This window comes from Cetorhinus maximus, unplaced genomic scaffold, assembly GCF_964194155.1.
Source record: "Cetorhinus maximus unplaced genomic scaffold, sCetMax3.hap1.1 HAP1_SCAFFOLD_306, whole genome shotgun sequence".
In the NCBI taxonomy this organism is placed as follows: Eukaryota; Metazoa; Chordata; class Chondrichthyes; order Lamniformes; family Cetorhinidae; genus Cetorhinus; species Cetorhinus maximus.
In genome coordinates, this window is record NW_027596259.1 from 155,797 (window position 1) to 181,535 (window position 25,739).

At 45.2% G+C, this 25,739-nt stretch overlaps 2 protein-coding genes, 1 non-coding gene and 1 pseudogene across 4 annotated transcripts in view; 1 reads left to right on the forward strand and 3 right to left on the reverse strand.

The window, feature by feature from the left end:
* LOC144673177 (uncharacterized) overlaps positions 1-25,739 on the reverse strand; it is a 273,637-nt gene that overhangs the window by 87,216 nt on the left and 160,682 nt on the right. Inside the window, exon 1 of one of the 2 annotated variants that reach the window (XM_078535145.1) lies at positions 17,342-17,438. The exons of the other annotated variant lie outside the window; for it this stretch is intronic. The gene's annotated coding sequence lies outside the window, so the exon portion shown is untranslated. Of the gene's footprint in view, positions 1-17,341; positions 17,439-25,739 lie in introns of those variants that run through there. 2 annotated transcript variants of the gene reach the window in all.
* The window catches only part of LOC144673184 (uncharacterized), a 110,753-nt gene that overhangs the window by 29,027 nt on the left and 55,987 nt on the right, over positions 1-25,739 (forward strand). Inside the window, exon 4 of the mRNA XM_078535149.1 lies at positions 9,659-10,285. Coding sequence (XP_078391275.1) covers positions 9,659-10,285 — 627 coding nt within the window. The remainder of the gene's footprint in view (positions 1-9,658; positions 10,286-25,739) is intronic.
* On the reverse strand, positions 12,211-15,866 carry LOC144673182 (uncharacterized; annotated as a pseudogene).
* On the reverse strand, positions 23,085-23,156 carry trnae-uuc (transfer RNA glutamic acid (anticodon UUC)). Its single transcript has one exon. It is a non-coding gene; the product is annotated as a tRNA-Glu (tRNA).

Sequence of the window (25,739 nt, forward strand, 5' to 3'; positions counted from 1 at the left end):
TACGGAGTAATTTTGCTATCACACCCCAATTACACCTACTGCCGATCACCTGCAATAATCCTGCCACCTTTGTGCCGGAGCCCTCAACCGATGCAGAGCATGGCTGCCTCACAGTGGTCGAACAGTCCACTTCCCCCAGGGTGGATCTGCGGATAGACCCCCTGCTCGATCCAGATGTTATCTTTTACACTGACAGCTCTTCTCATCGACCAAGAGACTATTTACTCCTCGCCGGTTATGCCATCGTGGACCCGCACTGCACTGTGGAAGCCTATGCATTGCCCCCTGGCACTTCAGCGCAGACAGCGGAACTTTTTGCCCTCACCCGAGCCTGCATCCTGGCCGGTGATCAGGCAGCCAATATTTACACCGATTCCCGCTATGCCTTTGGTGTAGTGCATGATTTCGGACAGATATGGAAAAATCGGGGTTTTATTACATCAGCGGGAAAGTCCATCAAGTATTCCCAACTTGTATTAAACCTCCTCGATGCAATTCAATTGCCCAAGCACCTTGCAATTATTAAATGTGAAGCACACACTAATTTAACTGATGATGTCTCCAAAGGGAATGCCCACGCTGACCAGGCAGCCAAAGGAGTAGCTGCTGCACAAGTACCTCTCCTGCAAGCTCTCCGCGTCTCCAGCCACCCTCCCATCCCTGTTTTAGAGTCTTCTGAACTACAGATAGCGCAACAAAACTCTACTCAACAGGAAAAGCGGACATGGGAACGGGCACAATGCAGTACTAAGGAAGGATTTTGGTTTCATCCGGATGGACGAGTGGTCTGTCCCCGAAGTCTGTTTTTGCCCCTGTATTGCCTAGTGCATGCATAGGCACACATGGGCAAAGGAGGGATGCAACATGTGATTAACCAACAATGGTTTGCGCCAGGCATAACCCCAACCATACAAAAAATCACTCACTCTTGTTCAATTTGCCAGCAGAATAACAAAGGGCCAGCAGCCATGTATGATCACCTCCCGATGCTCAAGATACCCTTCGAAAATTTACAGATTGATTTTGTACATATGCCCCCGGCCTTGGGATATAAGTATATGTTAGTGATAGTAGACATGTTCACCCGATGGGTAGAAGCTTATCCCACACGAAAAGATGATGCTCGAACGGTAGTGAAAATATTGTGGAAAGAAATAATACCTAGATACGGAATACCTATGGGAATAAATAGTGACCGAGGGACTCACTTTACCGGAAAGATACTAAAGGACTTCGTGCAGGTTATGGGATTTCAGTGGAGATTGCATATTCCCTAACAGCCACAGTCCTCAGGGATGGTAGAAAGGGTAACTGGGGAATTAAAAAACGCCCTGTCTAAAGTTTGTCAGGATAATAAACTCCCGTGGCCAGAAGCACTCCCAGTAGTGCTTTATGCTATGTGAAATAGAAAAAATAGAGCCACTGGAATAACGCCCCATGAAGCTCTTATGACTAGTGGAGCCCAGCCCCCTGTATGTGCCGAAAAATTAGCCTTAGTTTGGAATGATGAACAGACTTTGGCTTACGCCTAAGCACTATGCAAAACTGCAGCTGAATTGCATGAAAGGGTCAGGTGACCGCAGAAGATACTCCTATACACAACTTCCAGCCAGGTGATCAAGTGTATGTAAAAAATCTAAATAAAGAGTCTCTTTCTCCTAGGTGGAAAGGACCCTACCTCGTGTTGCCAACAGCTCGGACAGCTTTGAAGGTTAAAGGGAAGGAAGACTGGATCCATGTCACCCGCCGTAAAAAACATTGTCTGGCGACAGAATAGCAACTGTTACTAAGTGATTTAACTTGCATTATGTATAGGATATTGTTCTTTGTTATATTCCGCAGAGTATGCCCAAGGGACCCTCACCCAAACACCTTATTGTCTCTATGCCGCACCTATGCTAGAGAGGTAGGTCCGGGTGCCTGTTGGATATGTGCCCAGACTCCCCAACATGGGGGAGAGATGGGTAATTGGCGTGTTGTTCCTCTAAATGACACTGAGTATGCTGACGTTCGAACTTTTGATATTGTAACACCGCAGCACAATATGTTTAGGGGTTGGTTCCGTCGCTCTCCACCTGCCAATGGGTGGAACTATACAGAACATGGGATTAGAATTAGACCCCCACTAGAGCCGGTAAACGCCACCTGCTGGTGTTCCAACCTTACACTCAGTACTTATGATCTGGGACGAAGCTCCTGTCATACTACAGTATCATACATCTTTGGCCTATCTGTCCGAAAGTCCGCCGGTGCTGAACATCCACCAGACCCTCTTAATGGTACATATTGGGTTTGTGGAGATAAAGCTTACCCCTGGTTGCCTGGGATGCCTCAGCTGTCCTTTTCCTCTAATATGTCTGTAGGAAATTCGGAAAAGAACAAAACCACTCCCACCTGGAGTGGCTGTTGCTACCTAGCATACTTAAATCCCTATCTTCACCAATTAGGTAAATCAGATATGCACCCACATCGGCGCCTACATCGCCGTGGCATCTCAGAATCTGAACGATTCTGGATGATTGCTTTGCCCCCTTATGGATCAGCTCGTAATTCACGTGAAATTATCAACCTGGCAGCTGCGCTTGAAAAAGTCGCTAATTCAATGGCTGATGCTCCGATTAAAACACAGGAGCAGATCTCAGCCAGCACCACTGAAATGATAGCATTATGCCTAACCGTATTACAAAACAGGATGGCCCTTGACTTCCTTCTAGCTGAAAAAGGTGGCACTTGTGCTATGATAGGCTCAGAGTGCTGCACTTATGTCCCCGATGTCTCTGAAAATATCACTGACTTGGGAAAGCATGTCATGGACAAGGTACAAGAAATAAAGAAGGCTGGGGAAAGTTCGAGCGATTTTTATAAAAAAGATTCTCAGTGGTCTACAATACTAGGTTGGTTTTCCGGTTGGGGAAGTTGGTTGCTATACTTTTTAATTGGGATAGTCGTAGCATGTATCATAGGGTGCTGTGCGTGTGTTACTTTATGGATTTGCTGCTCCCAGATTATCAATAGTGTCTCCACTGGATTAGGGGGTGCCCCAATCATTACCCAAATGATGCACACTGGCCCCAGCGAAGCCCACTGGTGGGGAGAGAAAGTTTACCCCGCCAGGGACCGGCCTTTTCCTCATGGTTATGAACCCCCGTATGATGATGAAGATATTATTCCTCACTGGTGTTAATCTAAAAGAAAAGATTAACAAGGAGGGACTGTGGAGGAATAAAATACGTGTGTAATTGGGAATGAAATAAAATACACTTATAATTGTGAATGAAATAAAATACACGTACAATTGTGAATGAAATAAAATACACGTATAATTGTGAATGAAATAAAATACACGTATAATTGTGAATGAAATAAAATACACGTACAATTGTGAATGAAATAAAATACACCTATATTTGTGAGAGAAATAAACTTAAAATACATGTATAATGTAATTTACTGTAGACTGTCCCCAAACAGTCACGCAGCCAGCACATAAATTAGCAAATCAAAGGGCCAGTGCTACCTTCCCAGACTAAGGGGCTCTGGATGTCAGATACGGTGGCAAAATCTAAGAGAAAAAAACTATTGTGTGTGTGCATTGCCCAGGATATGTAACCAATTATCACTGTCTATTTGCTAAACCATTGACATTGTCCTGTCTATTTGCTAAATCATTGACATTGTCCTGTCTATTTGCTAAACCATTGACATTGTCCTGTCTAATCGTTAAGCCATTAACACTGATCGCTATCTTTTGAAACCATTTGAAACTATTGTAATTGCCCAAGTTTCTGTCACGAACCTTTTGCTATATCTATGTGTGTAAAGAGGTGTTAGGCAGAGACTGGTTCGCTCCGTTGTATGCGACTAGGCTCTCTGTGATATCACGACTTTAATAAAGACTTCCTAGATAAACCTCCAGGTTCTGAGTGTTCACTCCGTTTTTCCGCGACAGATTCTGTGGTGACAAGTGGTCCTCGTGTTTTTATCTGAGACAGGCCTCAGCCCAGTCATTTTCCCCGAGTGTTGATGTGATGGTTCAAGCGAAGAGATGCCGGGTACCGGGAGCAGCAGGAACAATAAATAAAACCGAGGTGTCAGTAAATACTGATATAGTTTATTTGTATCTAGTTCCATTTTTATAAATTCTGCTGAATGTGGCCCTCACCCAGTGTCAGGATATTGGATCAGAGCCACCATGGAAAATTAATTTGACACCGGTGAGAAAGACAATGTCAACCGGATCCTCAGTTCTGCCAAAGAGCCATGAAGGCTCGAAACGTTAACTGATTTCTTCTCCGCCGATGCTGCCAGACCTGCTGAGTTTTTCCAGGTAATTCTGTTTTTGTCCTCAGTATCTCTGTCACCTCCTCCAGCCCCACAACCCTTCCTGTAAATACAAGGTGTTGTTCTTGGATTACACCCTGAGATAGACAATGTAATTATATTTTAACCTTTATTCTTCAAGTAAAGTATCTTCATTCAGGCTGTTCTCAAGGTTGTGCAAGATGAAACCAAACAGTGATTTATTTGTACTTCTTGCAGTTTAGTTACTGTATTCATTGCTCACGATGTGATCTGCTCTACATTGGGAAGACCAAACACAGATTGGGTGATCACTTTGTGGAAGAACCTCCGTTCAGTCTGTCAGCTTGACCCTAAGCTTCTGGTCACTTGTCATTTTAATTCTCCGCCCCACTCCCACTCTGACCTCTCTGTCCTCGGCCTCCTGCAATGTTTCAATGAAGCTCAATGGGGACTCGAGGAACAGCAGCTCATCTTTCAATTCGGCACTTTACAACCTTCCACACTCAACATCGAGTTCAGCAGTTTCTGCACCAACAGTGAGTTGTCAGGATCTGGAACATTCTACCTGGAAAGGTGCTGGAACCTGATTCTATCAGGAATTTTAAAAGGGAGTTGACAGGGATTTGGGATTGAGGAACTTACAGGGTTACAAATAGAAAGTGGGTGTGTGGGACGAATACAACTGCTCTTTCAAAGAGACAGCACAAGCACAAAGGGTTGAATGGCCTCCTTCTGTGCTCTAAGTTTCGATGATTCTAGGAGTTGGCCATTTAGCCCCTCGAGTCTGTCCCACTATGCAATCAGATCACGGCTGATCTGTGACCCTTTTTCTCCTGTCCCTTGATTTATACCTTGTGTTAGGAAGGATCTATCAATGCCAGATTGAAACTGAACATTGATCAAGCATGAACTGCTAATTCAGGAAGAGAATTCCAAACTTCTCCCAACTTTTTCTGAAGAAGATTTTCCTAATCTCACCCCTGAAAGTTCTGGCTCTAAGTTTTAGACTATGTTCCTCAGTCCTGGATTCCCCAACCAATGGAAATTGTTCCCTTCTATCTACCACACCATGTCCAATTTATATCATGAAAACTTCGAGAAAATCCTCCTCAATCTTCTAAATTCCATGGAATACAAACCTCACCGTGAGATGATGAATATTGGCAGAATGAATAGGGTACTCAATGGTACAGTCCTAAAGGGTGTGTAGGGACTGGGGGACCTGGGGTTGATGTGCACACATTTGAAGGCGAAAGGACATATTGAGAGAGCAGTTCGCAAAATATATGAGATCGTGGGCTTCATAAGCAGATTTAATGTGTATAAACACAGGGAAAATAAGCTGACCCGTCATAAAGCTCTGGTTAGGTCACAACAGGAGTATTGCATCCAGTTCTGGTCTCCACACTTTAGGAAAGGGGTGAGGGTCCTTGAGAGGATGCGGAGGAGATTTACCAGAATGGTTCCAGGAAAAAGGGAATTCGGTTACAAAGTGAGATTGGAGAAGCTGAAGTTGTTCTTCTTGGAGTTACAGAGTTGAGGGGAGATTGGATAGAGGTGAACAAGATTGTGACAGGTTAAGATAAGGTGGACAAAGAAAATGTTGATTCCATCTGGTGACGGTACAAAGATTAGGGGGACACAGATTGAAGGTTATAGGCAAACGATACAGGGCAAATGCAGGGAGGAATATTTTACACAACATGTGGTAATAACACAGAACTCACTGCCTACGAGCAGGCTGGAAGCAGACATGATAAATGCTTTAAAATTAAATTGGACCAGCATTTAAGAGAAATAAACATGCAGGGGGTTGAAGACACAGTGGGGCAATGAGACAGACTGGACTGCTCTACAGAGAGCTGGCATTGACTCAATGGGCTGAATGGCCTCTATCTGTGCTGCAATTACTCTGATGCATTTGTTTGACCACTCCTCATAATTTATCCCTTGGAGTCCAGTTGTTATTCAGGTACATCTGCACTGCTCTCCAACTAAGGCCAATATAGTCTATCCTTCCTAAAGTGTGATGCCCAGAACTGAACACAGTATTCCTGTCCTGATGAAAGGTCATGTTGACTCGAAATATTAACTCTGTTTCGCTGCACATATGCTGCCAGGCCTGCTGAGTACTTCCAGCATTTTTTTATTGTTATTACAGTGGTTCAGGTGCAGTCTAACCAGGATTTTGAAAATGTCGGTGCTTTTCCCACAAACAGAACAGACAAACTTTTTTCCTTCCACAATCAAAGTCCGATGATATTCAGGTCCTGAGGAATCGAATGACTCTGTTAGATTTTGATGTGAAGTTTGGTTTGAATTTCCCCGTCTCCAAATCCGTCCCATTGAAAACCCTGTACAAAGGAGACTATAAAAAATCCATCCCTGTTAGTCCAGGATAGAAATTAAGAGACAAACATTTCTCTGGGTTGGAGTTTGCTGTGTGTAAATCCTCCCCTTCTAACCCCCTGGAAAAGGAGTTTCCAAACACTCGGTGTAAACTGGGCTCCGGGAGTTTGTAATCCGGGTTTGGAGTCCTACACCGGGTGTTTGTGAATCCTCCCAGTCCACCCTCCGGCTCCATTCCTCTCCTGCACTCGGCCCTTTCTCAGCCGCTGGACTTTCAACCCGACCGCCTTGATCCCGATCCCCACACGCGCTGCGCATGCTCCAATTCAAGCCCGGCCACGCCCCTCATTCACTGCGATTGGCCGGAGGAACAGCCGCTCCCGCTGGTCCTCCAGTCCCGCCCCCTCTCCCTATTGGTCTGGAGCTGCCGTCAATCATTGTGAGCTGGAGCATGCGTAGAGCGTGAAATCAGGCGTGAAGAGAGCTGGAGCGAGCGGATTTAAAATGCGGGATGTACAAAGACCGAGCGCGGGATTTACAAAGACCGAGCGCGGACTGAGAGCTGGAAAAAAAAACCCGTGACCATAGATAGGGCTGGCGGGTAAGTTGGGAGGCTTTATGAATTCACGGTCTCTGTCCTAAACCCTCAATAAGGAACCATCCTTCCAAACACAGATTAGGTAATTTCTCCGGAAGTAGGCCCGAGTTAACGGCCGCCAACTTTATAGGGGGCAAGGAGCAGCAGAGCGCATGTGCGGTCACCATCTTTATAGGGGGCAATGTGCAACAGGGAGCATGCGTGGGCGCCATCTTTACAGAGGCTGCAGGCCCGGATGAATGACCCGCAGGAAGGACAATAAATCAGAGATAGAGTTTGGTGTGAAATCAATGGGTTGTTGTAAAACAGGAGATCAGGGTAACAGTCAGAAACAACAACAACTTCTATTAACATCATAAATCATCCCAGTGAGCTTCACAGGGAAATTATAAAATAAAGTATAACATTCAGACACAGAAGGAGGTGACCAAAATACTTAAATAGTCACTTGTTTGTACGGAATTTGATTATTAACGAAAAAAGAGACAAGCTGTCAAAGCTTTTCCTGTTGCACTCACCAGGACAGACACAAGAATCCCAAATTTCAAAGGGAACCACAATTTATACTGCACGAGAAAAGGGTGCTGATTGGTTGGCCCGTCAGCTTTGATTGGTTGTTGCCATGGACAATACAGCCAGGAGCTGTAATCCCCTCTGCTTTTGTTTAATTCCACAATAGGCCCCGTGCCTGGACTTGTTCCTTCTGTCTGCAGAGGACAGGTCCCTGTGGATGAACATACGTAGCTTCTAGCAAGTGTAAGTCAGCCACATTAAAAGCCTGACTGATAATTTTTGAAATTTGGTATTCTTCCCTCTATCCTGATGAGTACAAGATAAAGGGGGAAAGTGTGGTAGACAGAGGGAGAGAATCTCAGAGCTTGGGGTCGAGGGAACTGAAGGCACGGACACTAATGGTGGAGCAAATAAAACAGGGTACGCTAGAATTAGAGCAGTGCAGATATCATAGAGGGTTGTGGGTCTGCAGGAGCCACAGAGAGGAGGCCATTGGGGGATTTGAAAACAAGGATAAGAATTTTAAAATTGAGTTGCTCCTTGAACGGGAGCCAAGGAAGGTCAGGGAACGGGACTCGCTGTGAGTGAAGACACAGACAGCAAAAATATGGATGTCTTCAAGGTTACAGAGGGTAGAATGTGAGAGACCAGCCAGGAGTGTGTTGGAATGGTCGAGTCTGGAGATAAAAATGGCAGTGATAAGGGTTTCAGCAGCAGATGAGACACTCCTGAGACAGGGGTGAGGTCGGGTGATATTACGGAGGTAGAAACAGGCGATCTTAGTGATGGCACAGACATGAGGTCAGCAGCTCCTTTCGAGATCAAATTTAACACCGAGGTTGTGAACAGACTGGTTTAATCTCAGACTGTTCCCAGGGAGAGGGATGGAGTTGGTACCTGGGAAATGGAGATTGGAGCAGGGACTGAAAACAGTGTCTTCAGTCTTCTCAGTGTTTAACTGGAGGAAATTAGTCATCACGAAGAGAAGCAGGAACCAGAATGGGGCATAAGACTGATCCCAGTTTTAACTCAGTTAGAGAGGGAGAGAAGGAAAGAAGGAAACCCTGGGAGGTTTGGAGAAACCACCTTCACAATCACTCATGAAACCTCCAGTACGTTTTGGACACAAGGTTAACATCTGCTATTCTGTATGGTCGGTCAGGGGGTTTCAGATTAATGTTTTGTCACGAGTAATGACTGAAGTGAATGATGAAACATATTGTTATCTTCAGTTGTAGAAATCTGTTGAAAAGATACAAAAATAATTGTCCAAAACTCTGTTTGGATTTCAGCACCTGGAAGAGGGAGAGTGTGTAGGACGGGGATTTGCAGCTTTGAGGGAACAAGGGAGGAAAAAATGTTCCACAGAAACGAGAATTGTCTGTTCTGAATTTCTATCCTGTACTGACAGTGATGACTTTTGTAAACTCCTTTTACAGGGTATCGGAAGAAGAGGATTTACAGAGGGGGATCTTCAAACCAAACATCACTTCAAGATCTGACAGTCACTCGATTCAGCAGAACCTGAATATCATCAGTCTTTGAATGTGGAGGGAGAAATGTTTGTCAGTTCTGTCTGTGGGAAAAGATTTCAAACATCAGTGTGACTGGAAAAGCACCAAGACACACACACACCCGAATGAGAGTGTTCCAGTGAACTGACTGTGGAAAGAGCTTCAACCAGTTACACAGCCTGAAAAAACATCACACCTTTCACAGTGGGGAGAAACTGTACACGTGTTCTTTGTGTGGACTAGGCTTCAACTGATCATCGAACAGAGAGAGACACAGGGACACCTGGACCATGGAGAAACCGTGGAAATGTGGTGATTGTGGGAAGGGATTCAATCGTCCATCTGAACTGGAAATCCATCAACGCAGTCACACTGGGGAGAGGCCGTTCACCTGCTCCGAGTGTGGGAAGGGATTCACTCAGTTATCCACCCTGCTGAATCACCAGCGAATTCACACTGGGGAGAGACCATTCTCCTGCTCCGAGTGTGGGAAGGGATTCATTCAGTCATCAAACCTGTTGAAATACCAGCAAGTTCACAGTGGAGAGAGACCATTTACCTGCACGGTGTGTGGGAAAGGATTCACTGCATCCTCTGACCTGCTGACGCACCAGCGAATTCACACTGGGGAGAGGCCGTTCACCTGCTCCGAGTGTGGGAAGAAATTCACTCAGTCATCCAACCTGCTGAAACACCAGCGAATTCACACTGGAGAGAGACCATTCACCTGCTCCGAGTGTGGGAAGAAATTCACTCAGTCATCCAACCTGCTGAGACACCAGCGAATTCACACTGGAGAGAGGCCATTCACCTGCTCCGAGTGTGGGAAGAAATTTACTCGGTCATCCTATCTGCTGACACACCAGCGAATTCACACTTGGGAGAGGCCATTCACCTGCTCCAAGTGTGGGAAGGGATTCATTCAGCTATCCCACCTGCTAAGACACCAGCGAGTTCACACTGGGGAGAGACCATTCACCTGCTCCCAGTGTGGGAAGGGATTCACTCAGTTATCCACCCTGCTGAAACACCAGCGAATTCACAAAAGGAGAGGCCATTCCGCTGTACTTCCTGTGTAAAGAGATTCAGCCTTCATTCCACCTCAGTGTACGCCAGTGAATTCACATTGGAGAGAAAGTGTTCACCTGCTCCGAGTGTGGAAAGGGGTTCACTCATTTATCCAACCTGTTGACACACTAGCGAGTTCACACTGGGGAGATGCTGTTCACCTTCTCCGAATGTGGGTAGGGATTCACTTGGTCATCCCACCTGCTCAGACAGCAATGAGTTCACAAGTGACAGCAGGGGTTGGATTCTGTTGTTATTGCTGCTGTTAATCACATCCAGAACTGAACCATGTTCATTCTGACAGTTTTGGTTTGTTTCTATTGATGTTAACAATCCCTGTAACTGGGCTGAAGTTTAATATCTTGATGTCTGTTCAATAAATCAGTTTTGTTTCAAACTCTCAGAATGTCGAGTCCTTGATTTCTCCAGGATAAGAGGAGACTGATTAATGTCCTGTTCCCAACTGCTCCATTTTTGGATCTTGTCTCCTTTCTAACCCTAGATTTTTTCAGTTCTCAGACCTTTGGTTACTCTCATGTATAAGTTCCAGCTCCACACACCTCCCAGAGAGCCTTGGGATCCAGGGAAGTATCAGTGTTAAAAACAGAAAATGCTGGAACTAACCAATACTTTTCCAAATGCCAATTGATTTTCTCCTGGATCATTGGCTCCAGCTTTTCCCCAACATTGATGTGAAGCTGATTGTCCTGGAATTGCTGTGTTTTTGAACAGGGGTGTAACATTTACAATCTGTCAGTCCTTTGACACCACCACTATATAAGGAGGATTGGAAGATTGTGACCAGAGCCTCCACAAGTTCCATGTGAAGGATGCTGTCTCTGACAGTGCAGCAGTCCCTCAATGTCACCCTGGGGTGTCAGCCTAGATAATGTGCTCAGGTTTATTAATATTTCCTCTTGTTATTGATGTGGGTCATTAAGAAACATTGGACTCTTATGATGTCATCCAGTCCCAGTGCGATGATGTCATCCAGTCCCAGTGCGATGATGTCATGAAGACTATTAAATACCAGCGGAGCCTTAGTGGTGAAAACAGTTTTCGAGATGGCAGCAAGTCCATTACTGATAGATCAGCAAATGGAATGAATGGGAAAGAAAGTGAGGCAGCTCATGAACATTAGGAATAGTGTTGTAAATTATGAAGATGAGAAACATGTACAGTATATGTCCCATCTCCCGACACTCTGCCCCATCTCCTGACACTCTGCCCCATCTCCCGACACTCTGCCCCCATCTCTCGACACTCTGCCCCATCTCCCGATGCTCTGCCCCATCTCCCGACACTCTGCCCCCGTCTCCCGAGCAGCCTGTCTCTACCTCTGCTGAACCCACACAGGATGCACCATGTTGAAACCAGAGGAAAGGACTGGGTGAGAAATTGTAAATCACCAAGGGTGTGCACACGGGGGTTTGACAAAATATTAAGTTTCCTGTTTTTAACAATGAAACTTAAAACGCATTGATTGGAACCACTTCCAGCTCTTGTCCATTCTGACATCCCGTGGGCCGGCTCACCCTCTCACTGGGTTCATGCTGAATGTCAATCCAGGCTGGGAGCCATTGGGTGGATGTGCAATGGGTGGATGAGTGGCTGAAGGAATGTTCAGTTCACAGGGAGGGGGATGGGGGAGGGGGGTTGGTGCTGGTGGTGGGAAGTGTTCATTCTGAAGGAGTCCCACCTGAAACAGTGACCACTAACTTATCACTTTCTAATGGTGATTGACCTGCGGTGTATTTCCCCAGATTTGTTCTGTGCAGTATTTCAATGTTTATGTATTTTTTATCTTTGCGAAAACATGTTCTTGTTCTGACACTGAAATCCAGCGGATTTTAACTCTTGTTAAGTTCAATCTCCATCGAGTGCACAGGAGGACTCAACTGGTCCAAACTTTTTCTGGTATCAATAAACAAAAATCCTACAAGATGTTTATTTGGGGATTTGTTTTTCTCTGAGACGGTCAAACTATGACCCAAAGTTCAGATTTGGGCTTTGAGCCCGGGCTATGGGGCCCACATACATGGAGCACCATTACCGGATGTCCTTCATCCCCGATTTTAATCACCCCATCATTGGTGGCCGGGCCTTCAGCTGCCTGGACCCTGAGCTGTGGAATTTCCACCCTAAACCTCTCCACCTTTCTCATTCACTTTCCCCCTTTCAGACACTCCTTATAACTGACCTCCTTGACCAAGCAGTTGGTCATCTGACCTAATACGTCCTTATGCCCCTGTGAAACTTCTTGGGACAATTAGAAGCTCGATATAAATATAATTTGTTGCACTTGTTGATGTAATTCAGTCAGACCTGATCACTTATTGAGTCTGTATGAATGTAACTCAGATAGACACAGCTTGTGTCATAGTTCAGTGAGACCTGATCACTTACTGAATGAGTCTGTATCAATGTAACTCGTATAGACACAGCTTGTGTCATAGTTCATTGAGATCTGATCCCTTAATGAGTGAGTGAGTCTGTATCAATGTAACACGTATAGACACAGCTTGTGTCATAGTTCAGTGAGATCTGATCACTCACTGAGTGAGAAAGTCTGTATCAATGTAACTCGTATAGACACAGCTTGTGTCATAGTTCAGTGAGATCTGATCCCTTAATGAGTGAGTGAGTCTGTATTAATGTAACTCAGATAGACACAGCTTGTGTCATGGTTCAGTGAGATCTGATCACTCACTGAGTGAGAGAGTCTGTATCAATGTAACTCAGATAGACACAGCTTGTTGGAACAGACCTGGGGAGAAAGAGGCTCTGAATTAATCACTGGATTTTCTGTTCTCCACAGTTGGGAAAAAGGTGATTCTTTCCAAACATCCAAATGACAAATGAAGTCATTAAAGATGATTTGTTGTTTTGAGCTGAATTATTTGGTAGAATTAGAGTGAAGGAGTGGGATTGACCCACAGGCTGAGTCACCACTTTAAGGACAGGAAGAGAGAGAATCTGGAGAGGGGAAAAGAATTAGTGAATTAGTAGGTGACTGGGCACTGAATCTGGAACAATGAGCAGAGAGGGGGAGGAGTGTGTGGGACAGGGATTTATAGATTTGGGGGAATGAAAGGAGAACGAATATTCCATAGAAACTAGAATTGTCTGTTCTGAGTTTCTAACCGGTACTGACAGTGTTGACTTTTGTAAACTGTGTTTACAGGGGATTAGAGGGAGAGGATTTTCAGATGGGGAAACTCAAACCAAAAATCTCAATAAGATCTTATAGAATCACTGAATGCATACATGACCAGCCTTTGAGTATGGAAGGAGAAATGTTTGTCTGTTCTGCCTGTGGGGAAGATTCACATCACAATTTGACTGAAAACTCACGAACACACAGACACCCGAGTCAGAACATATGTCAGGGTCAAACCTGACATCACTTCTGCAAAAAGTCTGGTTTAGTCTCAGACAGTTGCCAGGGAGAGGAATGGAGTTGGTATCTAGGGATTGAAAACAATGGCTTCGGTCTTCCCAATATTTAATTGGAGGAAATTTCTGCACATCCACCATTGAATATCAGACAAACAGTCTGATAATTTAATAAAAGTGGAGAAGTGGAGAGAGGTGGTGGTGAGGTAGAGCTGGGCACTGTCAGTGTACATGTGATAACTGACACTGTGTTTTCAGATGATGTCGCTGTGGGGAGAATGTTGATGAGAAATAAGAGGATGCCAAGGCTGGATCCTTTGGGGACACCAGAGACAACTGTGGGAGTGGGAAGGGAAGACATTACAAGTGATTCACTGACGATGGTTAGAAAGAGAAGAATGGAACCAGGAGGGAGCAGCCCCACCCAGCTAGATGACAGTGGAGAGGTGTTGGAGCAGAATGGTGTGGTCAACCTTGTCAAAGGCTGCAGACACATCGAGAAGGATGAGAAGGGATAGTTTGCCTTTGTCTCAGTCACATAGGATGTCACTATTGGCTTTGATCAGAGCTGTTTCAGTACAGTGGCAGGGGCAGAAACCTGATTGGAGGGATTCAGACAGGGAGTTCTGGGAAAGATGGGCACGGATTTGGGAGGTGTGAACATGTTTGAGGAGTTTGGAGAGGCAAGGAAGGTTGGAGATGGGACAGCAGTTTGCAAGGACAAAGCCAAAGGTTTGTTTATTGACGAGGGCTTGATGATGTCAGATTTGAAGGAGAGAGGGACAGTAACTGAAGAGAGAGAACCATTAACAATCTCAGTGGACATGGGGAAGTTGGGTGACCAGCAGTTTAGTGGGAATAGGGTCAATGGAGCAGGAGGTGGGTCTCATGGACAAGATGAGCACCGAGGTGGCATGAGAGGAAATGGGAGCGAAACTAAAGAAAGATGTGGGTTCAGGGCTCAGACAAGGGGGAACTTTAGAGACAGTTTGTCCCGGTGTGTTAGTGGAACGGAGGGAAGCAGCAGAGGCAGCTGATCGGATTGTTTCAATCTTAGTGACAAAGAAGCTCCATGAGCTCCACACACTTGTTGTTGGAGGTGAGGATGGAGGAGACAGGGGGAGAGGGAGAGCCCTTCAAAAGGAACTAATTTGTATGTTTAACACGGAGCTGATTTATTTGACTTTATTCAGAATATTAACAGCTATAACTGGGTTGGAGTTTATTAACATTAGTAGAAAAAGACCCCAATCAACATGGTTCAGTCCAGGACGTGATCAACAGCAAAATCCATTCACTGTTGTCACTTGTGAATTTGCTGGTGTCTCAGCAGGTGGGATAACTGAGTAAATCCCTTCCCACACTCGGGGCAGGTGAACGGTCTCTCCCCAGTGTGAACTCACTGGTGTGTCAACAGGTTGGGTAACTGAGTGAATCCCTTCCCACACACGGGGCAGGTGAATGGTCTCTCTCCGCTGTGAACTCGCTGGTGTACTGTGAGTTGAGATGACCACCTGAACCCAGTCCCGCATTGAGAACACCTGAATGCTTTTATAGCACTTCCCGCAGTCTGAGCATTTGAATGGTCTCTCCCCAGTGTAAATTCGCTGGTGTTTCAGCAGGTTAGTTGACTGAGTGAATCCCTTCCCACACACTGAGCAGACGAATGGTCTCTCCCCAGTGTGAACTTGCTGGTGTGCCAGCAGGTCAGATGTCGGAGTGAATCCTTTCCCACACGTGGAGCAGGTGAACGGTCTCTCCACAGTGTGAAGTCACTCATGTTTCAGCAAGTTGAATAGCTGAGTGAATCCCTTCCCACACATGGAGCAGGTAAATGGTTTCTCCCCAGTGTGAACTTGCTGGTGTGTCAGCAGATGGGATGAATAAGTGAATCCTTTCCCACACATGGAGCAGGTGAATGGTCTCTCTCCGGTGTGACTGTGCCGATGAGTTTCCAGTTCAGACGGGTAATTGAATCCCTTCCCACAGTCCCCGCATTTCCATGGTTTCTCCCAATTCTCACTGCATTTATGTTTTGACAGAGTAGATGATTGACTGAAGCCTCGTCCACACACAGAACACGTGTACGGTTTCTCCCCACTGTGAACGGTGATTTTTCCTTCCATGTTCAAAATCCGATGATATTCAGGTTATGATAAATTGGGCGACTCCGTCAGATCCTGATGTGATGTTTGGTTTCAGTTTCCTGACTGCAAATCCTCCCCTTCTAACACCCTGTGGAATTGATTTAAAACAGAAAAAAGGGAGTGAGAGAGAACCCACAAAAACACAAAGGCAGGTTGTGAAATTGAGCTGAATGAATCTGGGAATTTGTGGGGCCGGCACGAGGAAAAAGTGACCATGAAAACTGCTGGATTGTCATAAAAACCCAACTGGTTCACTAATGTCCTTCAGGGAAGGGAACCTGCCACCCGGTCTGGGCCTACACAAGACTCTGGGGTCAATAATAAAACAAGTGTTAGGGGCAGCAGGAGACCACATGGCCCTTCAAGTCTGCTCCATCATTCAATACGATTGTGGCTTCTCTTGGGCTTCAACTACACTTTCCCGCCCACTCCCCATATCCCTCGACTCCCAGAGAGACCAAAAATCTCCCCATCTCAGCCTGAAATATATTCAATGATGGAGCATCCACAACTTGCTGGGCTGGAGAATTCTATGTGACAGAAGAAGAAAAGGAGAGAGAGAGAAAGTCAGAGAGAGGAGTGGGAGAGGCAGGGGGTGAGGACAGGGCTTTTCATAGGCCTACAAATAAACCAGAACTTTGACAGAATCTCCCAAACCTTCAACCTCTACGCCCGAGAAGGACCAGGGTAGCAGGTGTTTGTGAACACCATCACCTCCAAGTTCCCCTCCAAGTCACACACCGTCCTGACTTGTCTGACATCCAGTACTGGATGAACAGAAATTTCCTCCATTTAAATATTTGGAAGATTGAAGCCATTGTCTTCAGTCCTCACTGCAAAATCTACTCCCTAGACAGCGACTCCATCCCTCTCCCTGACAACTGTCTGAGACTGAACCAGACTGTTCACAATCATGGTGAAATATTTCACCCCAAGATGAGCTTCCAACCACATATCCACATCATCACCAAGACCGCCTATTTCCACCTCAGTAACATCGCCCGACTCCACCCCTTATTTTTAAATTCCTGTATGGCTGCTCCCTGTTGCTGAAATCTCCTCCAGCATCACAACACTTGAAGATATCTGTGCTCCTCTAATTTGGCATACTGAGTGTTCCTGATTTCTATTGTTCCACATTCGTGCACATTCTGTCACTTTCCAAGGCTCCAAGCTCTGGAATTCACTCCCTAAACCCCTCCCATTCTCTACCTCATTTTCCTCCTTTAAGATACTCCGTAAAACCCACTTCTTTGACCAAACGCTTGGTCACCTGCCCTAATATCTCCTCATGTGGCTCAGTGTCAAACCTTGCTTTGTAACATTTCTGTGAAATGCCTTGGAACATTGTCTTACATTAAAAGTGCGATATAAATACAAATTTTTGTTGTTGATTTTGGACAGAAATCACTGGTCCTTCATCATCACTGGGTGAATAACCTGTAACTCCTTACCTAACAGCATTGTGGGAGCACCTTCACCACACGGACTGCAGCGGTTCAAGAAGGTCAAACATCATCTTCTCCACAGGCAACTGGGGACTGGCAATATTTGCTGGTATCTGTGGAGAGGGAAACAGAGTAAACATTTCAGGATTTGCAGAATGATTTACTGGGAGTAAAAATGCTGCAGAATTTGATGATCAATATAAGCTCAGAAGTGGAATAGAAATGGACTATAGCGCAGGAAAAACAATTCCTGACTATGAAAGATACTGTGGGAAGATAAAGCTGGGAAGCCAGCAGCACATGGTCAGGGGATGGGCAGCAGTGGAAATCTCATTGAGACACAGTCAGCAGAAGTAACAATAAAATACTAACATAACTCAAATAGATCCATTATTAGAGACAGAGGAAGGTGGACTATGGTAGAGAGGTGATCAGGGAGGGCAGAGGTGAAACAGAGCAATGGATGGACATGGATTCAGATCCTCAGTAAAGGAGCCGCACCAGTCCCTGAGACTTGGAACCTCTCACCGAAAACAGAGCACAGCACTAAAAGCTCTAAATTGTGGATGGATGGTGAAAAATACTCACCTCTGAAAGAATATCACCATTTTCAAAGTTAAACTCTCCTGCTGGAGCCTGCAGCTGAAAAGATAGCAGAAGCACTGGAGTCAGAGAAAAATCTCCCAGTTGAGGAAATACCCAGGGAGTGGGATGATGTCACCGTGTAATTGTCGATGTGTGATGATGTCACAGTGTAATTGTCGATGTGTGATGATGTCACAGACACAGAACATCTGGGTCTGTGCAAACCAGTGATCACCACATATTACGAAGGATGTAAGGGTCCTTCAGAGGGGGCAGAGGAGATTTATCAGAATGGGTCGAGGGATGAGGGATTTTAATTGTAAGATTAAATTCAAGAAACTGAGGTTGTTCTCCTCGGAGTTAAGGAGCTTGAGGGGAGATTTGATAGAGGTGTACTGGATTATGAAAGGTAGTTAAATTAAAGCTGTTTCCATTAGCTGATTATGAAAGGATTAAGGGACAGAGATTTAAGATTTTAGGTAAGATCCACAATGTGAGGAAGAGATTTTTTTACCCAGTAACTGAAAATGACCTCAATGTTTACATTCAAAAGCTGGTGCTATTCAGGTCCTGGTGAATCAAGAGACTTTCAGATTTTGTCGTAATGTTTGGTTTCAGTTTCTCATCTCCCTCAAGTATCCCTTGAGTTCCTCCTCTTCTAACATCCTGTAAATGCAATTCAAAAAATCCATCACGGTCAATCCAGGATTGAAATTCAGAAAGAACATACGTTTCTATTGGTTTGAGTTTGCTGTGTCTAAATCCTCCCCTTCTGACCCCCTGTAAAAGGAGTTTCCAAAATCCCTCCCTGTCAGTCCAGGATAGAATTGCGCAACATTCTCTCCTCCTGCTACCTGCACCAGGATGACCGCGCATGCGCCCTGCTGCACATTGCCCTCTATAAAGATGGCGGCCGTTACCCCGGGCCTGGCGAAGGGAGAAATCCAGAATTTTTCGGCCCGTTCTCTGCAAACACAAGACCGGTACCTTGTTATTTGGGGTCTGCGGCCTGCACTGTCTCTTTATGAAGCCTCCCTGCCCACACCGCTGGCTCCATTCCTCCTCACACACCCACTAACTCTGTTAGTTTGCTCCACTCGACATTCTCTCACCCGCTCTGAGCAGCTTCAGTCACAGACCAGCACTGCGCATGCTCATGGTCCGACCGCAATGCGCATGCCCCACCTCTATCACATGCGTATGGTGCTGCTGTTGTGAAGATAGGGCACATTCTGCCCCGCAGCGAATGCTGGGTGGTCGCTCTGCCATTGAAAGATCACGTTGCAGAACAAAAACCTCTGTCCTGTAATCAGAATACGATGGGTGCAATAGGGGCAAGACATAAAATTGTTGAATCAATGATACAGCGGCCAAATTGCTCCAGGGTCCACCGCAATTCTCGCCTGGATGCAGAACAAACCCAGACAGTTAGATCTGAACTCAGTGTCGTCTCAGCAGAAGGGGTGAGCTAGTAACATTTCCCCCCTTACATGGAACATTTACACCATGTCTTGCCAGCATCTCTGCTCTGATTGTGGATCAAATCTTTTGAACTTTTAAAGTTGGAGTGTTAACGTGTGGGCAAACTGAATAAAGCCCTTTGCACAAGTGAAGTATCTGAATGGTCTCCCACCACCAAGACTGGGTTGCTGTGTCAGTAAATGGGATGAGAGTGAATCCCTTTCCAATTTTAACTGGTGAACAATCTGTTTACAGTGTGAGTTTACCTACACATTTTCAGCTCAGACATGGGTTTCGAAATCGACTGGTAATGGGTTCCACATTCTTAGCACCACATAAGAAAAAGGAACAGGAGTAGGCCATTCGGCCCCTCAAGCCTACTCCGCCATTTAATAAGATCATGGCTAACCTGATAGTCACCTGAAATCTGTATCCCACCTATCATTGATAACCTATCATCCCCTTGCTTCCCAAGGATATATCGACCTCTGCCTTAATAATATTCAATGACTTTGCTTCCACAGCCTTTTCAGGAACAGAGTTCCAAAGTTTCACGACCCTCTGAGAGAAAAAAAATCGCCTCATCTCCATTTCAAATGGGTGACCCCTTGTTTTTAAACAGCGATTCCGAGTTCTAGATTCTCTCACAAGAGGTAACATCCTCTCCAAATGCGCCCTGTCAAGTACCCTGAGGATTTTTCTGTTTCACTGATCAGGTAAAGTAAAGCAAAATACTGCAGATGCTGGTTATCTGAAATAAAAACTGAAAATGCTGGAATTCTCAGCAGATCTGGTAGTGACTGTGGAGAGAGAGACACGGTTTTCATTTCAGGTCTGTAACCTTTCATCAGAACTGCACTGCATCTAAAATGTTAATCATGCCTCTCAATCCAAAGATGCTGCCAGTTGTAGTAAGAGAACTCAAGAAGGAAATGAAAATCCCCTTTGAGGAATGGAATCCAATGCGAATGAAGGGTGAACTGCCCGACTGACCAGAGACAGTCAAGGCACCTTTCCCTTCTTTAAGACGCTGGAACAGTGACTCTAATGTTAACAGTGAAATTAACTGATTTGAGACATTGAAAGGATTCTCGTTACTGCACATCAGGAATTCAAAACTAATATCGGCTTCGGGACAATCAGAATGCTTGGTATCAGACAAGACAATGAAAGGCTCGAAGGGAGATGGCACCGGTTGTAGGGGAGCTGGTTCCCGGTGACATGGATGTGTCTACAGTGGGTGGGATCAGACTGTTTCCATGTATCCACAATGAATGTCCCACCCTTTATTTTGGAAGAGTAAAACTGATAGAGCGCAACAACAATCTGGGTAGTGGCAATCTGAAGATTAGACTCACTGACACCCCGGTTGGGATACCTTGTCAGTTAGGTTTGTGTAAGTGTCTGTGGCGCAATTGGTCAGCGTGTTTGCCTGTTAACTGAAAGGTTGGTTATTCAAAACCACCCGGGGGGGTGAAGATTTTTACTGTTTTTCCCCCTCATCACCAATCATTGCCACACAGTTCCGGGTTGTCATTGGGTATTTGGGCTGCAAGATATCCCCAAACGGTGGCAGGTCTTTTGTTGTCCAGTGAGCTCCCACAAAAACAGCTTCTTTTTAAAATTACTTTTTCTGTCAAATACAATGAGAAAAGATTTGGACCCATTATGTACCTTCATCTAACCCATTAGAAATCCATGAAATTGTTGGATTCAAACAAACCCATCAATTATTCTCTCTTCCTCAGCTCCACAGTGAGTGAGACAGGGAAAAGCAGCAAAGCAGCAATATTCCGGCCCCGCACTCTCCCATCGCCCGCTACTAGCAGAAAGCGGCGACTGCACCGTCAGTCAGCGGGTTACTACCCATCCCTGGAACGCGAGAACCTCCAATCCGGGCCAAACCTCCCAATACACCGAGCACAGACTCAGGAAAACGCAGGTAGATTATATCCCGGTCACTAAACCTCCGAGCAGCATTTACAGAATACCCGAGTGAGTGAGTCACAAATAAAAGTCATACAAACTTTCTAAACTTTTCACTGTAAAATTCCTTCATTTTATTGAAAAGCTGACTGTTGTGAATCTGAAAATGAGCTCGATAGGATTTGTGTTACCAAGTGACTTGTTTTCCATTGTTTGTCCATCAGGTTTGGATTTCAATTTGTGTTGGATGTTGATGCGAATCTGATTTCAAAATGAGGACACAAAGCAGCCAAATATTAAAGGCAGGAGAAAGTGCTGAGGAAAATCGATCACAGTTCTTGGAAGGAGGTGCAGCTAAGAAGTGGAAGATGTGAATGATGTTATTGATGATTGAGGGGAATGCATTGCAACTTTGGGGCATTTGTAGGCCGATTGTGTTCCACACTTTTAAATTCCGACCAAGCTGAGGTATCAGGTAGAAAGCAGCAGGTTTAGCCATGTATGTTGAGATACGAAACAATTCTTTTCCTTCCTGGCTAGCTCAGTCGGTTGAGCGTGTGACTTTTAATGTCGGGGTTGTGGGTTCGATTTCCATGCTGGTGCTGTAATACTTTAACGATCTGAATAAGAGCCGTACGGACTGGAAACATTGGCCCTGTTCATCGCTTCAGCTGCTGATTTTTCCAGCATATTTTGCTTTTGTTTCAGATTTCCATCATTCGCAGTAATTTGCTTTTATCTTTTTACTTTGAAATCTTGCTGCTTAAATAAAACAACAACTAATCACTGCGGCTCCTGTGAAACTTACAAGGCAGACATTCATCACTGAAAGCAACTGACACACATCAAATTCAAAGTACTTTCATGTCGCATCTCTTTCTGCTTCTGTCTCGCCCCCAGCTCCCTCTGCCCGTCCAGCTCCCAAGTCAATTCGCTGCTTGATGCAGACACAGTCGATTCGTAGGAATTGGTAAAACTCGTGGGTAAAGAGACACCTGGATCTCACCTTCCTGGTTCTCCCAGATACTAATTACAGGAATGTGCACAGTGCCGATTATCCACAGTCACTCTCCTCCCAGTTGTTCAGCTGTTTAAATGATTTTCACACTGGCTTTCAATGTGAAGAAAGCAGAGCTGTGATCAGTTGATATTGTTCAGCAGATGTACTGCAGGAAGGTACATGACAGGCCGATGGTAACAGTGTTCTTTGAACGCGGTGAGCTCCAGTGAAGGATTGGCACCATTAATGTGTCGCTCAATTAGTCTCGTGATAAATCTCGTGCTGGAAATTACAAGAAAACTCGCTGAATTTGCTCCGTGTTTTAGTTTCAAAACAGCCGAAAACAAGGTAAGAAAGTACATCTCGCTAGAGTCAGTTATAAAATGGCAGAATGACCCGTGCTGTTGGGAAACATAAAATTATAGAAAGTCACAGCACAGAAAGAGGCCATTCGGCCGGGCGTGCTGCTTTCAAAGAGCAGTAGTGATTGTTTGATCTATCAGGATTGATATTTGTGCCAGTGCAAACAGTAGGCAGCAAAATTCGTTCTTCTCCCACCCATATTTTGCGTCACACCAACATTTCTATAATCAGTGCTTTGCAACCAGCCCTTCTCCTCCTCTTCCTTCATTCCCTCACTCCACTTGAACCAAGTGTGATGTTTTCCAGCTCTTGAGGTGCCCTTAAACCCTCACTCCTCTGATTCTGGTGGGGCTTTTAAACGTTTACAAACAATGAATAATCAACACTCGTTCCAAAAAACGAAATAACTCGACATTCCCTGACCGGGAATCGAACCCGGGCTGCGGCGGTGAAAGCGCCGAATCCTGACCACTAGACCACCAGGGAAGTTGGGCTGATATTTTTCGATTTGGCTTATCTATGCTGCTTTTGCCTATTGTTTTCCAGTTCAGATTTCTTTCACCTCAAAACTGCCTGTTTCGGTTCAAGATAAACGACTTCTTCAGCCAATGAAAACAACGGTTGCTGTGATCTGGAACATGAAATCGACAGTGAGGTGAAATAGCCCCACAAGCTGCACATGCGCAACTTTCAATTTCCAAAACTCGCTGTTGGTCCAATGGAAGCGCCGATTCCCAGTCACTGGACATCAGGGAAACGACCAATAAGGCTTGACATTTGGATTAGGGAGGCAACTTTTGACATTTATTTTTCATTCCCGACCTCCTTCAGAGACAACTTTCTCCGACTAATTGGTCTGTTTAGGTTGAACACAAGCGACTTCTTCACCAATGAGAAAAACAATTGCTGTTAGCTGGAACATGAAATACTTTCCTCCTTTAAGACAGCTGTTATAACCTCCCCCTTTGAACGAGCTTTTAGTCATCTGACCGAATATGTGGCTCAGTTTTACACTTTGTAATATAATGATTCTGGGGAACGCCTTGTGACGTTTCATTAGGTTAAGGCGCTTTATAAATATAAGTTGTTGTTGTAGGATATGTATATAGAGAGGGCCACTCTCCTGTTTTATCGTTCACGCTGATACTTTTCTCAGCGACATTTTAACATGAATTCACACAACTAATGTGAATCAAGTTTGCGACGTTAAAAACGTTTTAACCCCCTCAGGGAACTGAACCACATTGACAATCGCAGAGGAACAGACACAGAGAGATATACACCGAGAGTGACAGAGGCCTAAGGAGAGACACAGACCCAGAAAGCAAGGGTGTTATCAACTTGGCTCAGTGTTTGTTCCATTTCCGAAAGCAAATTCCCTGAATGCTGACAAATGAATGGGAATCAGAAAATACGGACGTATTTTGATGGGTTTCCTTCTAATTAACTGATAATTCGTTTGGTTAAAATCAACAATGGTGAAAACTTTAGTCAGCAAGATTCCAACCCTTGTGCTCATGTTTACAAAAATTTAAATTATCGTGATTTCGCTCACACTCATCTAAACAAGCTTGGATAATGCTCTGGTCAGGTTTCAAACCGCAGCTCCATCATATGTGAAGTGAATATGACCCCCACTCGCCTCTATAAACCCTGCGCTGTAAAGATCCCAATGGAGCTGTCTGGAATGTTAAACTGTGACGTCATGCAGCAGCACTTTGGGTCTTTGTTTTGAAGAAATGGAATTCGGCTGTTCTCATTAGGAATGCTGGAGACAGACTGATCAACAATGTCATCATCAAATGGCACAGCGCAGTAAGAGGACCTTCCATCCATCGTGTCTATGTCAGTTTTGTACAAAGAGCTTTATAATTTATGACAATTTCCTTCTCTTTCTCCTTAGCCCTGCACAATTCCCATTTGGAAACTCCATGTTAAGAAAACCAATATTGAAAGCTTCAGCTCGTTCCTCACCTGAGCCAATACGTACTACTTGCTTCAGGCACTGACGTTTGCAGTGAAGGAGAACAAAGCAATATAATTTACAGGCTAGCCTGGATCTTTTTTTATTCATTCACGGGATGTGAGATCCGCTGTCTAGGTCAGCATTTGTTGCCCATCCTTATTTGCCCTTGGGAAGGTGGTCTGCCTTCTTGAACCGTTGCAGTCCATGTGGTGTAGGTACACCAACAGTGCTGTTAGGAAGGGAGTTCCAGGATTTTGACCCAGCAACAGTGAGGGAACGATGATATATTTCCAAGTCAGGATGGTGAGTTACTTGAAGGGGAACTTCCAGGTGGTGGTGTTCCCATGTGTCTTCTGTCCTTGTCCATCTGGCTGGTAATGGTCGTGGGTTTGGACACTGGTGTCTCAGCAGCCTTGGTGAATCCCTGCAGTGCATCTTGTAGAAGGCACACACTGCCGCTACTGTGCGTCAGTGGTGAAGGGAGTGAATGTGGATGTGGTGCCAGTCAAGTGGACTGTTTTGCCCAGCCTCTTCAGTGTTGCAGGGGCTGCCGTTATCCAGGCAAGTGGGGAGAATTCCATCACACTCCTGACTTGTGCCTTGCAGATGGTGGACAGGCTTTGGGGAGTCAGGAGGTGAGTTACACGTTGCACGATTCCTAGTGTCTGACCTGATCTTGTAGTCACAGTGTTTATATGGCCCGTCCAGTTCAGTTCCTGGTCAATGGTAACCCCCAGGATGTTGATAGTGAGGGATTCAGATATGGTAATGCCATTAAACATCAAGAGCGATGGTTGGATTATCTCATGTTGGAGATGGCCATTGCCTGACACTTGTATGGTGCGAATGTTACATGCCGCTTGTCAGCCCAAGCCTGGATATTTCCCACGCCTTGCTGCATTTGGACATGGATTGCTGCAGTATCTGAGGAGTGGGGCATGGCTGAACATTGTGCAATCATCGGCAAACTTCCCCACTGACTGACCTTTAACAACAACTATCATCTTCCTTTGTGCTAGGTATGACTCCAACAAGTGGAGAGTTTCCCCTGATTCCCATTGACTCCAGTTTTGCTAGGGCTCCTTGATGCCACACTTGGTCAA